The sequence below is a fragment of the Lingula anatina genome, chromosome 6 (genome assembly GCF_051362555.1).
Source record: "Lingula anatina isolate TDL-2025a chromosome 6, LinAna3.0, whole genome shotgun sequence".
Classification (NCBI taxonomy): domain Eukaryota; kingdom Metazoa; phylum Brachiopoda; class Lingulata; order Lingulida; family Lingulidae; genus Lingula; species Lingula anatina.
In genome coordinates, this window is record NC_141772.1 from 20,584,526 (window position 1) to 20,601,092 (window position 16,567).

Here is a 16,567-nt window from a genome sequence, read left to right on the forward strand (position 1 = left end):
TGTTTAAAACAACAGATTGCTTTATGTTTTTTAAATGTCAAGTGTGTTTAAGTCAGCAATGTAAAAGAATATATTTTCACTGTAAAGCTTAATGGCATAGCAACTCTTCAAATGAGATTCAACATTCCACTATAAATACTTGTAAACAACACATAGAAGTATAGTAAATGCCATTTTACCACAAAAATGTCAGTAATTCTGAAATCTGTACTTACCATCAGTACTTGGACCTTCATACATGGCTATCTTCAGGGTTATCAAGGCTATAATCTCTTAAGGAATTATTACAAAAACACGCTTGACAAAATCAACTAACTTTGAATATCATTGGTAAGTATTATAACATATTTTACCCCAGGAAAACCACTTAATAATAATGTGGGACTTTTCACACCAAAATTAAAAGTTGTTATTCCTATAATTAAACTTATGAACAGAAAGTTTTTGCTGGTTGGTTGACTTTCAGGGTAAAACTTCTACAATAAATTTTAATAAGGGTTATTTTTGCAGGCTAATTCCGAAAATGAGATACTGTCATCAAAACTGAGCAAAGCAGAAGGAACATTGAAAGAAATATCAGAGAAGCTGGTCACCACAGAACAAAAAGTTGAAAAAACTGCTGAAGAACTGAAAGCAAAGGTAATTTTACAATCATGCAAAAACAGCTTCATGTCTGGTCAAGTTTCAGTAAGGAAGAGAAACTCTGAAATAGGATGATGAATATTCACCAAATTTGTTCTTTTTCTAATTTTTTGTTAGAATGCTGAAAACAAGAAGTTGACTGCTGAAAAATCCAAGTTGGAACAAAAGTTGTCAGCTGTGTCCAGTGAGCTACAAGAGAAAGAAACCTCCCTGAAAAAGGTATAATTGTAACTAGGATTAGTGGCTGGCATTTCAACTATGTTTTTTTGTTTTTTGCTTTTTATATAAGAATTTGAAACCTAGGGAAAATAGGTAAGCTTATTTTTTCATTTAATATTATTATTTTAACCTTATTTGATATGAAAAAGAAAAATGATAACAAAAAATATTTTCTTATTTCTTGTATGTTACAATGCCAAAAAATAAAATAGAAATTGTGGTTGTTTTTTTTCCACATATCTTATGATATCCCAATTCTTTAAATATTTTTTCCTTAATTTTAGCTGACAACTGACCTAGAGTCATCCACTGGCCAGTGTCAAAGGTTGGAGACAGAAAGTAACAGCAAAAGTGACCAGTTGACCAAGCAGCTTGGGGACAAGGTGAGAAGAATGTTAAATCAATACTGTGACAGGAGTTTGGAAGCTAGTGGGGATGCAGTCTACTCCTTGAACCTATCAGCTCACTTGTTACTGAGAGACTTCAGAAAACTACAAGTCTGGTCAAAACTTTAGAAAAAATTCAAAGATGAAATCTAAAGATTATAGAATGGGACATAATAATTATAAAAACCTGTAATATGTACATCAGTTTTATCACGTTAAAAAAAACTGTTGATTTCTATTGTTTTTTTTTTTTCAAGTCTTACGCCAATTTTATTGCCCATTGTATGATGGTTTGTGTAGCAGACAGGGAATGTTATAAAGATTATATAACAACTTAAGTTACTGGCCTGGGTGTTATGCTCCCACATTGTTTGCTTTTACATTACTAGTTTAGAGCAGTTGCCAATTTGTCATGAAATTAATGGTGAAAATGAAGTAGACTTTTTTTGTCATTTTTAGCAAAGTTAATAAGTTCAAAGATAACCATGTTACTGTATCAATAAATCTGCTTACTTTTGCATTGATTTTAAATCTGTTGGCTTGTTTCTAGAAATTACTTATATTGTGCATGTTTATATACATAATTTTTAAAAAATTCATAAAGTGAAGGTTGGTTTCTAATTTTAAGACTAGGGAACTAGAAACCCAAGTTGCTCTAGGGAAGACACTGCAAGGAGATTTGGAAAATGCTAAAAGAGATCTTCAGCTAAAGGGAGAAGAGTTGCAGGGAGCAAGACAGGCTTTGGAAGAAGTGAGAAATTTGTGTGTGTTTGAGTGCAAGTAGATGAACATACATGTGTAAAACTTTAAAGTAATCATGCAAGCTCGCAGGATGATTATAAAAAAAAAGAGCCCTGCTCCCATTATCAATATTCAAGTAAGTCTGCTTTATTAAATCAACACTGGATAAGATTCAAATTCAATCTGTATGAAATCAGAAATATGCATTTAAGAAGACTACCTATAGCTGAACTGATCATGAGATATTCAAGAGGTTGCAACCATTACATCTTTTTGTCCTTAGGTAAAGAGAGAACACACAACAACAGTGGAGTCACTTAGGCAGAGCTCAGAAACTTCAGTACAAGATGTGAAAAATGCCAAGCAGCAAGTGGAGGAGAAGGTAGTGATTAGAATATCATTAATCCTGCATAAAGTTATACTGAGCATATCATCATGCATGCTTGGGTGCATGTGTACGCACACACATGCACACACATGCAGGGATGCTCACGTGCATAAAATTTATCATGAGCCTTCGCCTGTAGGTATGCATGTACATGTATTGGTATCTGAATCAAAATTAAATTGAATAGTTTTCCATTTTACTTTAAAAATTAAATGAAGTTTTGTAATAGAAATCTTAGTTTCTTTGTTATATACTAGCTAAATTCTGGGGTCTTTATTATACATTTAAACAATAAATAGTTAAAACTAAATTCAGGGGATGGAGAGACCTCAGGATTTCCTCTTTTTCAAGTATTCTCTTGCTTTATTCCTGTTTCTTAAGTTCAGTTTTGTAAGGATGCTTTCCTTTCTTTTACAGCTGAACCAGATGGCTGCAGAGAAAGAGGAACTTTTACAGGTAAAATCTCAACTGACTAATGAGGTAGGCTCTTACAAACAGGCCTTGGAAGGACTGAGGAAGGAATTTGAAGACACCAAGGAACAATTGAATCAAGAAAAGGTATTCTGTTACTGAAGTCAAATTGTTTACTTTTATGTGTATAGGCATCATCCGAGGCAATATTGCATGGCATCGTATGTGACTAGAAAAAGTGGGAGAGTCAGCATGAATTCTTTGTGCTGGGGATTTTGTCATATAAGAAAGCAATACAGACATATGCACAAATATAATTCAAAAGAAGAAAACGCTCAAAAAAATCTATGGATAAGTCCAGCCAACTGTAATCTCTAAATCAAGCAGAATGTCTCTTAATTTTGTGCTAATTTGTGAGACTTTGGGCTATTACATTTTCACATATTTTCTGCTTAATGTCTATACATTTGAGAGCCTTGCTATCTTGTTTTTCAATCATTGATGTATGGGTTTTTTGTAGACTAAGTTACTTGACCATGTGCAGCAGACCAGGGAAGAAAGGGACCACTCAGTCAGGGATTTGAAGACACAGATACAGCAGCTAGGTGAAGAAGTAAGCCAGTTAAAGGTATGGACAGGACAGCAGATTGGCATTGGTTGCTTTGAACAATTTATACCATTATACTGTAGTATAGAAGAAGAAGATTTGTTTTCAATTATCTTAAATATGGATATATAGATTCGAATATTTTAAATATGCTATTTGCTTGGTTCTTATCATAATTCTAGTAAATTTTACATCACCACCTTATTGTATTGTAGTCATTTGGCTGTTTCAGTTGCAATTGCTTCATCAACAAAAGGGGTCTTTTTGCAAATACAGTTTTTATTTCAATATTAACAGGTGTTTCTTGTTAGTAATTTTGCATGATGTATATTTTGCGGGTATTTAGGAGGTTTTTGTAGTTCATTCAGCTTATTTTTGCAGGTTTCTCTGGAACAGAAGTCACAAGGTGAAGCTGTAACAAAAACAAAAGTAAGACAAAAACATCAGGTCTTGTGACACAAAAAAAAAGAAAATGTAACTGTGATCATTGGGACTGATGTATTATTCAGCTCTTTAGAAACTGAAATCTGTAACTAAAAAAGTAGAAGATGGATGGAGTTTGGCTGAAGGCAAATAAAGTGACCATATTGCTGAAATTTAGATATTGCTATTGTAAAATTCCAGAATAATACTAAAAATAATTGCTTAATTTGTAAAAAAAAAAAAAAAAAAGATGAATAACTCCTAAGTAAGCAAAAATGATCAGTATTTTGTTAGTTGGATCCATGTCTTATAAAGGCCAGGTTGGCCATAAGCTAACAGTATGAAAGTATTTTGACTTGTGTTTGATAATTATCATATATGAATTCCTAAGTACAATTAGATATATTTTAGGAATTAATAATTTATTTTATACCAGATAGTCAAAATAAACAGATTTTGAAATTTTTTTACCATTAGATGACAGAGCTGGAGAAGGAGAGGTCTGGCCTGTTACAGAATGTACATGATCTGGAGCAGAAAGTCTCACAGTTACAAGAGAAGTCTTCTCAGCAGGAAGAGAAACTGGCTCTCCAGGTCAGAAATAATTTTTACTTTAAAATATTAAAGTATTTTGTATATGTGTATTTCTAATGTGTAATGTTTGTAGTTAATTGCGATATGTCTATTTACATTTTTAAGATGCACAGTGAATGTTAGGGTTTAACTTCTTAGACATTTTAACATTTTTTTCTTTTTCGACGTACCAAGTTATGCTATCTCGAGAACAGAATTATAATCATAAACCCCTATTTTTAGCTTTTAAGACCTATAATGGAAATAGAAACAGGAAAAAGACAATAAAAAGTAGAAAATTAAAACTTACGAATGGAATTAAAAGTTATAGATTCTAAAAAAAATTTTGAAGAGTTTAGGATGGGGTATACTTTGGTGATGAAGGGATCCTTGCTAAAATTTGTATATAATATGCATCATATTCCTGAAATGTATTTGGTTACAATTTAAAGGAATGAGTTCCTATCATTTTAACAGCATCAGCATTCTGCCTTATTTAAATTTTGGTATAAAAAAATGAATATATGCTGTAGTGTTCAGTACTTTATGAAATGGCTGCTATATTTATTGTATTTTTCAAAAAATTCTGAATAGATTGTGTTATGTGAATTTAATAAATATCTCCTTCCTGCGTGCTCACACTCACAAAATACTTGCTTACACAAAATGTTGAAGTCCTGTCAATTCTTTTTACAGATAGTAAAATTACAGACTAAAGAACAAGAATTTCAGTCCAGTCTAGAAAAGAAGATAACTGAGTATAAGGTAAATAAATATAAAGAAACAATAATTCTGGCAATAATATCTTTGATGGTTTCTTTTGTTTTTCAGATTTATTCAGTCATGGCAAATAGCCATTTTCAGTTTTCATTTCAGTCATGAGCCTCTGGTTTTATACTTGACAGGGCATATTTGTTCATATGTTCGATAGGTTTTGATAAACATCTTATTGCTTTATAAGTGGTATCGTGATTTCAATTACCCCATATATATATATATAAAAACCACTGTGCTTAGTTTTTAGTTTTCTCCTACCCCATCCAACACCTCCCCCTTCAACATTTCCTGGTTTACCATTTCAGCAATAGCAAATTCTTGCTCTCTGCCAAGTATAAAACCATGTCACAATAATTTGCCATAGTATATTACCATAGTATATTTTAAATACTTTTTTGTTTTTATTATTTTGTTTTCTATTCAGACACTTCAAAAGGAGTGTAGCAATTATGAAGAACAAATTGTAAAATTGCAGCAGCAATTTAGAGTAAGTGACCAGTATTTATATTTTATTCTCAAAACCATCAGATGTTCAAAGAACAGACATTGGAAGAACAGAAATATGTTTGGAAAATAATGACGCATGACTGTATTGTCTCAACTGAATGTTTTAATTAATAATCTGCATTAACTTAAAAGTACATACTGCTTAATTGATTCTCCATGTTTTCAAATATTAGGATGAAAATGAAAAAGTCAACAAACTTCAGAAAGAGCTACAGAACACCAAGCTTGCACTTAAAGAGACTGAAGAAAACCTGCAGCATGCTACAGCAGAATTGGAGAAAGCTCAAGATAATGAACTTTCGCTTAATAACTCAATTGAGGAGATTTCTGAGGTGAGATCAGCTGTTGTCATGAAGAATTTTATCATATTCATTCCTTTATTTGATGTCCAATTTACTATGAAGTCCTTTTAGAATTGAATTAAGTTGAGAAATATTTCCTAACATTTTAAAAAATGGCCAAAAATGTATTATTTTTCTCGTTTCAAAGAGACAAAGCGTGTTTTCTACTTGTGTACCATGACAGAGCGTGTATCCCATCCTGTCTATGATGACATCTGAACTTCAGGAGTTCACAAGTTGATCAAGGCCCTTTGGTGAAAGAATAAAACATATCACATGCCATACTGATTGAAAACACCTGTCTTTTTGATGACAAAAATCTCTGTTACCATCATTACATAAGAGACAGTGAAAACCATATTTATTATTTAACCCTAATAGTGTTATACAGGGGCGGATCCAGAGAGATTTTGTGACAGTCTTCCAAATTATCTTTATTGATCCATCCTCCATTTTTGACTGTCTTCCAACAGAAAAAATAGAAACCCATCAATGTAAACTTGAAAATCTGACCGTCTTCCAGAAGACGGCCTAAATCCGCCCCTGTTATATACTGGTTCTATTCTCAGGTTAAGTCCTCGTTGGACAGCAGGATTTTACAACTGGACACAGACCTGAACAAGGCTGTTTCAGAAAGAGACTCACTGACTGAGGAAAAGGTAAGATAGGTAACAATGTAACATAACTCTCAAAGTGAGACTCACTAGTGGAGGAAAAAGATACATTGATTTGATTACATGACTCTCAGAGAGAGAGAGAGAGAGAGAGAGAGAGAGAGAGAGACTTATGAAGGAAAAGATGACATTGATATAATATTAGCACACGACTTTCAGAATGGGACTGAATAATGTGAAAACTTTCCAGCAAGTATTTTGAAGATGAAAGATATGCTAAAGCTAGAAAATTTCAGATTTGCCATCTGAAGCTCACCATCTGTTAACAAGTGACTACAATTACTTCAGTTTCTTTTTTTTTAATTTGGCAACACTTTAAATGAATTAGAACAATCACTTTTTTTTTTAAAATTTGAAGGGAGATACTAGTACCTAGGGTTGGAGGGGGGATAAGTACATGTAGATATAAAACCATTGCCCTTAAAGTATAGCCCATACAATTTCATTGGTTTGGTTGTGTGAAGTTGTATGTTGTATTATTTAAACCTTTTTTTTTTCAGAAACAAATTTCAGAAGAACTTGATGGTCTCAAGCAGAAGTATCAGAACTTGACAGAGGAGAAGGCGGCTGTGGATTCAGAACTTGCATCTCTTAAAGTCACGTTAGAAAAAGACCGCCAAGATGCCACACAGGTATGTATGTGCATGTACCAGTAGGTGCATGTGCGTGAACACGGAAGCCAGCAGTTTTATTTTTTCTTTTGCAAATCAAGTATTTTCATTATTATTTGATGATGATGTGACTTAACAAATTGTGCTCATTTTTGGGGTCAAGTATTTGTTTGTTTGTTTGTTTGTTTGTTTGTTTGTTTATATCTATTTTGATTAAATTGTGATGTACATGTAAGTTTCTCTCTCTCTTCGATAATCTTTTCATATTCTAGTAAGGGCCTTAGTACTATATATATACTTTGTTATTGACAATCTATAATACTTTGATTGAAAGTACTGTTATTGGTTATGCAACCTCTAAAATTTTGGCTATTATAGTACATTATCTGTTAGGCCACACTTTTTTATTTTTATGGATGACATCCTCTTGGGACCCCGAAATCGGTGCGAGAGGGCGAAAAAAAAAAAACAGTCCAAAAAAAAAAAAATGCTGCTTTAAGTAAAGGAATGCTGTCAGTACACAGCTGGAAACACAAATTTACCACAGAAACACATATTAAAGGGATAATAACTCTTCATATGAGATCTATATTTCACAATAAAAACATTGTGAATAACTCATAGAAATATAATATATTCTGTTTTACCACAAAACCGGCAGTTATAGCTATTATTCTGATATCTGAGCTTGTCTTTAGACGACGTAACCTCCACTGATGGCTGTACTCTGTTAAAATCTCTTAAGAGATTTTAACAAAAAACCAAACTTTTTAGAAAAAAACCAGGGACTAACTTTGAATGTAAAAATGGAATCATTAACCATTGGTAAGTATGAGAAAATTGTTGGTCACTCCAGGAAAATTCATTTTTTGGCCGAAACAAAGAGTTATTATCACTTTAAACTAACAATGTGGCTTTTTCCATGCTCTCAAAATATTAAAGCATTGCGAATACTTTGAAAGGTAAAAAAAAAGTCATGAATAGAGAGGCCCGTAGCCGGGGGGGGGGGGGGGGGGGGGTGCCGAAAGAACCACCCCTTTTGCTGGGAAAAGGTCCACTCTGGGTAAAATTTGATCTAAGTACATGAAGTTTTCATGGAAAAAGGTCCACTTTTTCAGAAAAAGCACCCCCACTTTGAAATTGCTGGCTATGGGCCTGATAAATATGCTGCATATTACCAAATCTATTTAGGTTATTTCATGCATTTTGTTGATATAACAATCAATAAAACAAATATTTAACAAACAGTGTGTCTTTATTTGTACTCTCAGAATATTAAAGCATTATGAACACTTCACAGAAATCTTAAAAAATGATGCTAAGATATGCTTAATACCACCAAATCTACAAAAGGTAATTTCGGTCGATGCCATTTGGTCTACTACGACTCACACGAAGCAGCCAAACTGTCAGGTGGCCTGACCGACCTTCTGCCCACCAAATACCTTGACGCCCTATCGACCCTTTTTTCGCTACAAAAAACCTGGTATGTGCTGCTTTGGACAGAATGTCACTGAAATTTTCCGGGCGATAATCGCTGGCCGCCGCCAGTCTTTCGCATAATTGTAGAAAGTGGATATCTCCATGCCCAATATCAATGGCATAACAATCCAAAACGACGGCCCCATTCTCTCTATGACTTTACATAATTAATTGTCGTGTAATTTGAAAGTAATCCTAGAGATGAATTTGAACTACTCCGAACTACTCGGATGTCTTCGCACTCGACAATAGTATGGAGCTTGCGGAGTGAGCCGAGGATTGCCGATTGATTTGACGGCAAAGCGGCCATATTTCCACGTGGCGATAATACGCATGCGCAGAAAGCTTATTTTCCGGCAAATTCAATAACGAAGTTTGCGACAACCGACTTCGTTGGAGGGAGGGGGGGATTTTTTTTTTTTTTCGGAGAACGGATGAAAATCGGTGCGCGCGCAGGATGTCATCCATAAAAATAAAAAAGTGTGGCCTTATAAGACCCCACTTTCAGTCCTGACTGTCTATTTGTTTATGCCAGGAAATTAATAGTCTGCAAGAAGCCAAGCAGTTACTTATTACCCAGAAGTTGGAACTGCAGGGGAAAATAAACCAGTTAGAGGAAGACACGAATAAGGTAATCCTTCTTTATTTTCTTCAGTATATTTAGACATAGTATATTGCAGATTTAGCAGTGGCTGCATTTTGTGGTGCCCAGTCATCACCATTGCCAGGTGAGTTATGAAGTTTATGCCCACCTTTAAATTTTCCCCTCTCACATATTAAGATAAAAGATATGTTAACTTACATCACCGTTTTCCTCTAGTACTTTTATCTAAACCTGAACATATTGATAACTTGTTGCCCAAAGATTCTAGACTGTCTATTTCTTAGGTAAAAATAGCCAAAAGTTTATAATATATAACAAAGACAAATGTGTCATGGCAAAAATTATCTTAATTGTGTTAGTGCGCTTAAATCGTTTTTCATCTAAAAATCTTTATATAATTGTTAACTTATGGTAAAGACTTGACCACTTACACTGATAGACCTGTCTTTCACCTACATCACAGATTTCTTGTGCCTGTTTTTTTTTTTTTTTTTTTTTTTTTTTTTTTTTTAAGAAAACTAAAGTCTAATTGCACCCATGGGCAGTAAATGGCATGAAGTATTTATTTAAATTATTTATTTGCATGTGTTGTATTTTTCTGAAGATTTGTATTTTGTTTAGGTTAAAGCTGAGAAAGAAGAGAGTGCAGAAGTGGCCAAGAACGTTCAGATGATGTTGAAGGAAGAAAATGCTGGGCTGCAGCATAAGCTGGTATGATTGTTAAAGATAATGTCAGAATGTGATAAATAAAACCCTCTCAATCTACTGACCCCAAGTCTAAGAGGCCATTCCCATACCCTATCGTACCAGCAGGATTGATATATCTCAGAGGGGTTTCTCACGAAATTGCATTAAGTTAAAGCATGCTGTAGGGGTCCATGTTCCTCCCTACCCAGGTTCATCTAATATTTCGCTTGTCACTGATGCATGGGAGAGGGAATATAACCACAGACTCACATATTCAGTTATAAGTCTAAAAGTGTCTTTCTTAGGTCCCAACATTCAGCATTTATACACATTCTCTACAGGGATTCTATCTGCATGCCACAGTGGCAGCAACTCATTTAAATATTAATTGCAATGCAATAGATAACAATTGAGGGCTTCTACTTTCAAGTTATATCAGTTCTACTTATCAGGTGTACCTCTACAGAGGATGATAAATATTCATTCAAGACTGAACCACATGCATTTAGTTGACCTTAACAATGCGCAAAAGTTAATTACCCCCCTAGCAGCTTCAGTGGGTGTGACAGATATTTAGGGCACTTAAGCTGCATGCAATTTAGCAAGAATCCTCTAGGAGTTAGATCAATCCTGTTAGTACAATAGGTTTATGGGAACCTAGTCTAAGACCCCATTCCCAGAGATTAGATCGATCTACTTTAGATCGACCTAACTCCTTGGGGGTTCATGCTAAATAGCTGTCAGCCGAGCGGGCACGAAAGTTTATTACCCCCTTACAGCTTGTAGTAGGCGGGACGGACATTTAAGCCAGGTTATCTGACAGTAATCTAGTAAGACTCCCTAAAAGCTCTGGGAATACGCCCTAAGAATCTACTGGTCCAAAGCAGGGGCAGTGGCCAATAACTGAACAAATTCACCAAATTTTACTGGACCGGCTTTAGTTTTACTGGCATTTGGAGTGGGGCTAGTGCTGACATCACCTACTGTAACAGTTGTAGTACAGTCAGTTATGGCAGAATAAAATTTTCTGTGCAAAATTCAAGATTATTTCAAATTTTTCTTAGTAATACATGATGATAAATAGTAAATTAGTATTTGATTGACAGTTGTGACCCAAAATATAATTTAAAACAAAATGAATTGCTTCTGTTAAAACTATCAAATTATTTCATTAAGAAATTTAAGGCTACTTTATCAGTGATGTATCAGTCAGTATTGCACTGGGTGACTTGGATTTTAGTCGAGAATTGATATTAATAAGAAGAAGAAAAGAAAACTAATCCAGTTACAAATATATTGTAGTATATAATACATGTAATGTCACTAGTACAAACAGTGATCTCTGATTTAAATATGAAATACTTAAATTCTAACAGCATCTCAAAGCTTCCTTCAACATGGGAACTTGGTATTTTCAGGCTGCAGAGATAGAAGCCAGAGAAAATGCCAACAAGGAGAATGAAGAACTGGAGACCAGGAATGAAATGCAGTTTTCAGCTCTAAATGAGAATTTGGCAACACTTCGCCTGGATCTTCAGGTGGCCCAGGAGAAATACTCTGAGCTGACCAAGGAAAATGACGAAATTAGGGGTGAAAAGCTAGGTAAGTCACAGGCCAGCTTGTGGCCATTTAACTTTAATTAAACTTATTTGATACAGGTCATAGATTTTGGTGATTGTAGCATCCAACATTGAATTCGTTGATAGATATATAAATTTAATTATAATTATATTAAAAGAATGAAAATTGAAACGTGCACCTCATCATATAACTGTAACGAACTAGTAGAACTGTAAACGCATTCAGAACAGTGGACTTACAGAACTGGGGATCAAATATGGCTGACCCACTTGAATGCTGGTTGCGTAATCCCTGCAGGGAATCTATTAAGTGTCTAATCGTGAATTAAGCCGCAAGCTTTTTAGTGAGTCACCATATTTGATCCATGGATCTGTTAGTTTCACTGTCCTGAATGCACTCTTTGTTTTCTGGGTTACTTTCAGAGTTGGAGGCAAAGCTAGAAAATAACAATGACGAGAGGCGGGCGCTGCTGGAGAGATGTCTGAAGAGTGAGAAGAGCTGTGAGGAGTTGAGACAAAAGGTCGCTGAGTACAGGAGAAAGTTTGAAGAGACCACAGCAGCGCTACAAGAGCTGGGGAGAGAGAATCAGGTGCTTCAGGTAGGAATTACATATATATAGTTTATTTTATGATTATAAGAACTATTTTTATTCCTAAAAGAATATACCATGAAAACTTGTTTTAGACTATTTGTTGAACTCTTTTGTGAAACTGGACCCTGAATCTGGATTAATAATTTTCAGAACTATGTCAATATTAATAAATGGCAATACCTCCATTAATATCAGATTAGATGCTTTATCAACAAGTTGAATTTAATTTGTACACGTTTCTAGTTGTTTTCCTAAACATTTTTTACCCATATTTTTTATGCATTCCAAAAATACGCACTTCAACACAATAAACAGACAACATGCAGTTTACATGCACATGCCACAGGCTGTATCTTGGGACTGGGAATTGAGTTATTCAATTTATGACATATTAAGTGTTCCTAATATTTCAGATTCAGACGACTAAAGTGGTCACAAGAAAGTGGGCAGATGACAGTGAAGTGTTAGAGTGCCAGGCCTGCAGTAAACCCTTCTCTGTCACTGTGAGGAGGGTGAGTTTTTAGATAATGGCTTCTATGAATACTTATTGATTTATTTTCTTATTTTTTTAATTTTCGTTTATAACCAGGTGGAAAGTTTTTGGAATTAGACCATTACTGAAATTTAAATGAGGTTTGGATAATTTTGATTTGCATGAGAGAGAGAGAGAGAGAGAGAGAGAGAGAGAGAGCAAAATTTTTAGATATTATGAAATATTTATACCTGGGATGTTCTGCAGCTAAAAGCCTTATTGCGCAATATTAATATTTTCCACTTTCTGTGTCCAGAAATTTTTGTCATAAAGTATGTCACTTGTCATTTATTTCCACTTCAGCATCACTGCCGTAACTGTGGCCAGATCTTTTGCCACGAGTGTTCCAGCAGAAACGCAACAATTGCATCCTCCAAGAAGCCAGTGAGAGTTTGTGACACCTGTTATGGAGAGGTTGGGAAGAGGTAGAACACCATTTTCTTGAATCCTGGAGGACTTCTAATGAATCAAGCATATAAATAAGAATTAAGTTTAAAGTTGGTGTGCTTACTTATATAGGCTGTTTTATAGCTAATGATTATGCTGATAAACAGAAAGTTTAGTGTGAGTACTGTGTATTTGGGATATGCTTTTAAGATGAGCTGAGGAAAAATTGATATCTGTAAGTTTCTAATTTGTATACTTTCTTTCTACTTCTTACACATTCTTAACAAAGTGTTCATTTTATTTGATGTAAATCTATTTTTCTTTAGTAGAGCTATATGAACAGTTATTTTAAACATTGTTATGAGAAGTTATTTCATTTTTAGATGTAATTCATGTACACGTAAATTGGTTTAACTGAAAAAAAGACTTTCCTAAAAATTTGTCTGGGAATTTTGATTGATTAATCGATTATCATTAGGTTCATCTAACCTTTTTGCTGCAATTGATATAAAACTCATGAAGAATGAAGTTCTTGTGTTTTATGGAGAATCTTGATCTACATCAGAAAAACTTGTTTCTTTGTTTGTTCATATGAATTATGCAATTAAAACTTATTGCTGATAATGTTGATAAAGAAAAAATGTGTTGAAAAACATTCTATTCATATTTTTGCAAGCTGGCACAGATTTGTGATGTGCAATATGAATGCTGTTACAGTAAGTCATGCCTAAATACTCCTCTTTGATACTAGATGAAATTACAGACCTGATGGTATTGTATTTAGGGGTGCATTTGTTTTATAAGTGGCTTTTTAGATAATTTTATAAGTAACCACTTTGAAGTAGCTGTTGTCAACATGCAATCATACAAAATAATGTTTTATTTTTCTAAGGCATCACTGAAAAATAAATGGCAATTGTTATGCCAGTGCAGAAAATCTGCAGTTCTAAAATTGGAATTGAAGATGTGATTATGATTATTATGAAATGACACAATATGCTGGTTTAAATATGTATATGATTTGGGTGTGTTTTACATGTTAACATTAATTACCGTATGACTTTTACAGTAATATTGAATTGAAAAAAGGCATTATGGTTGTTGTCTTAATGTATGCAATGTGCATTAGACTTTTAGATAGCAAAAAAAAAATTTGAAAATGATTCCCCCCCCCCAAAAAAAAAAAAACCATCAAGTTAATTATGTGCCAACCTGTTGAGGAATTAGAGAAATATCAACCTGTTTCCAAATTGTAATTTTTTTAATAGTTTCCAATAATGAGAGTGATTAAAAAACAGTTTATGGATCGTAATTTTTATTCAATGATTTTGAGTATTGGGGTACTGTGTGGAGAGAAGAAAAATTAAAATTTCCACGAAAATTATTTTTTTATAATCCTTTATAAATGTCTAAGGTGATTGTATGATTAGTTGAATATTGATAAAACTGAATAAATCTTATGCAGAATGAGAATATTTTAATGATTTCTAAGCAATACGTAATTATAAAGTTTTAAGGGGAACAATATTTTAATGTGATAACATTTGTAACATTGGAATTGCAGATGCTGACGTGATGGGCTCTGATTACTACTTCAGACGAAAATATGTTAACTGAATATTATTTATTGTTAAAACATTAAAAATATATTCTTATTTCATTTTGTGTTTTGTTTTTGTTCCTAGACTTATCTCGAAGTAGGCAGAAAATTTGGTTTAGTTTACATCAACTTTTGATTCTAGTTCTTTAATGTAACAGAGGGGGGGGGGGGGGGCTCCATCAGGTTCATGTAGGTTTGGGTTAGCTAAACGTAAGTGGTTAAAAGTCTAGGGTGGAGTTTATTAATTACTTGCCAATGTCAATGGGAACCGGGCCTTAATTGGCGCGGATCAATATGAAGGTATTGCAATAAGTTTGCCGCCCAAGCCCTGGCCGCCTTGAATGTAATTTTCTGAAATTTTGTAATTTTCTGATAAGGCATGTGAACACAGTTTCTATTGACTTAGGAAGTTCCAAGAAGACGTGCTTCTTCCTTCCTGCAGTTTTCCTCCTGGGGGTCATCACGGGTCAGGTCCTGTTCCATGTGCTCATCATCTCATGGTTTAGTTGCACGTGGGATGCTGAGTGATGCGGTCTTTATGAGCCCGAAAAAAGCCTGATTGTCGAATTTTAATAAGGTGTACGAAATTCACGACAATCAGCATCGTGCAAAATTGCTTTCTGGTCGAAATTCAGTAAAAAAAAATCCAGACGGCTGATTTTAATAACGTTTGAAATTTAAGAGCCGTTCGAAATTCATGGCACATTACCGTATTGCCATGGGCGGTACATCAACGACCTTCTTTTTAGCCTTTTAGACTATTTGTGGTACCCTCTACTAAGGCCGCAGATTGATTATTCAGCAGATGTTCACAAATGTGTGTTTAGTTAAATGAAGATTTTTTTCTAAATGGATATAAGAAATCATTTTTGTAATTTGAAGACAATTGTACTGGAATTCTACGTACTCAGTGACTGCGTTGATACATTCTGACAACGTTTATGGTTTAGATTCAGGGCTATGCTATATAATGTGCATGCCCCAGTGTGTATAACTAATATTTTGTGGCCATAAAGTCTGCAAAAAATTCCAGGACAGTGTTATCACATGTGTGGGCCCCTAGTGAGCATAGATAGATCCATTGTAATGACAGGCAGTGCGCCTTATCGGGAGTTGCATTGTTGTTGTTGATGAAAAATATCAAATTTTGTTCCTGGAAGTTTTCTTGATAAAATGTGCACGAACTGAATCTGAATACCTTTGATGATGTTTATTTACGTAAATTTAGGCCACCAGCCTATATTACATTACACAGTAACAGGAGTCAAATTTATGCCTTCTACATGTATATATCCCTAAGTTTGAAGCACTCATACACATACATTGACAGATTTGTCAAGAGAGTTGCATCTTCAGATTTCATGAGCTTATTGAAGTTGAATATGTTTGCCTGAATGCCGGGAATATATTTTGCTCTGTAACCATTATATCGTGGACACACAAGCACGAAATGGTACTCGTCCTCTATGTATGCTTCATTATAAGCGTTGCAGCAGAAATCACAATGTCTAAATTTGGGATCTATATTTTGATGTCTACCCCTCTCGATTTTTAGATCATGACACGAGGTTCTAAGCCGTGATAAGGCATTTCTAATCTTCCATGAATCTGAATATGAAGATTCGGTTACGTTCCTGTCACGGGATTAGTTCTTCAGGCTGTAGTAGCAAGATGATATGTGGGAGTCTGGGGAAATCAACATTTATACATGCTGATAGGATGGGGTAACTCGAAAGCATCGCGTATTGCGAAGAGCGATAACACATAGAGGCTAGGTACATGTGCAATGTATACCATGGGGC

At 34.4% G+C, this 16,567-nt stretch overlaps 1 protein-coding gene across 3 annotated transcripts in view; it reads left to right on the forward strand.

The window, feature by feature from the left end:
- LOC106179935 (uncharacterized) overlaps positions 1-14,825 on the forward strand; it is a 30,495-nt gene extending 15,670 nt beyond the window's left edge. For all 3 annotated transcript variants that reach the window (XM_087015024.1, XM_087015025.1, XM_087015026.1), the window contains 20 exons: positions 511-639; positions 760-861; positions 1,146-1,244; positions 1,876-1,998; positions 2,272-2,370; positions 2,794-2,934; positions 3,308-3,415; positions 3,776-3,823; positions 4,295-4,411; positions 5,087-5,155; positions 5,592-5,654; positions 5,848-6,006; positions 6,585-6,674; positions 7,190-7,321; positions 9,318-9,413; positions 10,008-10,097; positions 11,492-11,675; positions 12,077-12,252; positions 12,660-12,758; positions 13,082-14,825. In XM_087015024.1, coding sequence (XP_086871150.1) covers positions 511-639; positions 760-861; positions 1,146-1,244; positions 1,876-1,998; positions 2,272-2,370; positions 2,794-2,934; positions 3,308-3,415; positions 3,776-3,823; positions 4,295-4,411; positions 5,087-5,155; positions 5,592-5,654; positions 5,848-6,006; positions 6,585-6,674; positions 7,190-7,321; positions 9,318-9,413; positions 10,008-10,097; positions 11,492-11,675; positions 12,077-12,252; positions 12,660-12,758; positions 13,082-13,207 — 2,250 coding nt within the window. In that variant the 3' untranslated portion in view covers positions 13,208-14,825. The remainder of the gene's footprint in view (positions 1-510; positions 640-759; positions 862-1,145; positions 1,245-1,875; positions 1,999-2,271; positions 2,371-2,793; positions 2,935-3,307; positions 3,416-3,775; positions 3,824-4,294; positions 4,412-5,086; positions 5,156-5,591; positions 5,655-5,847; positions 6,007-6,584; positions 6,675-7,189; positions 7,322-9,317; positions 9,414-10,007; positions 10,098-11,491; positions 11,676-12,076; positions 12,253-12,659; positions 12,759-13,081) is intronic.
- The last annotated feature ends 1,742 nt before the right edge of the window (positions 14,826-16,567 follow it).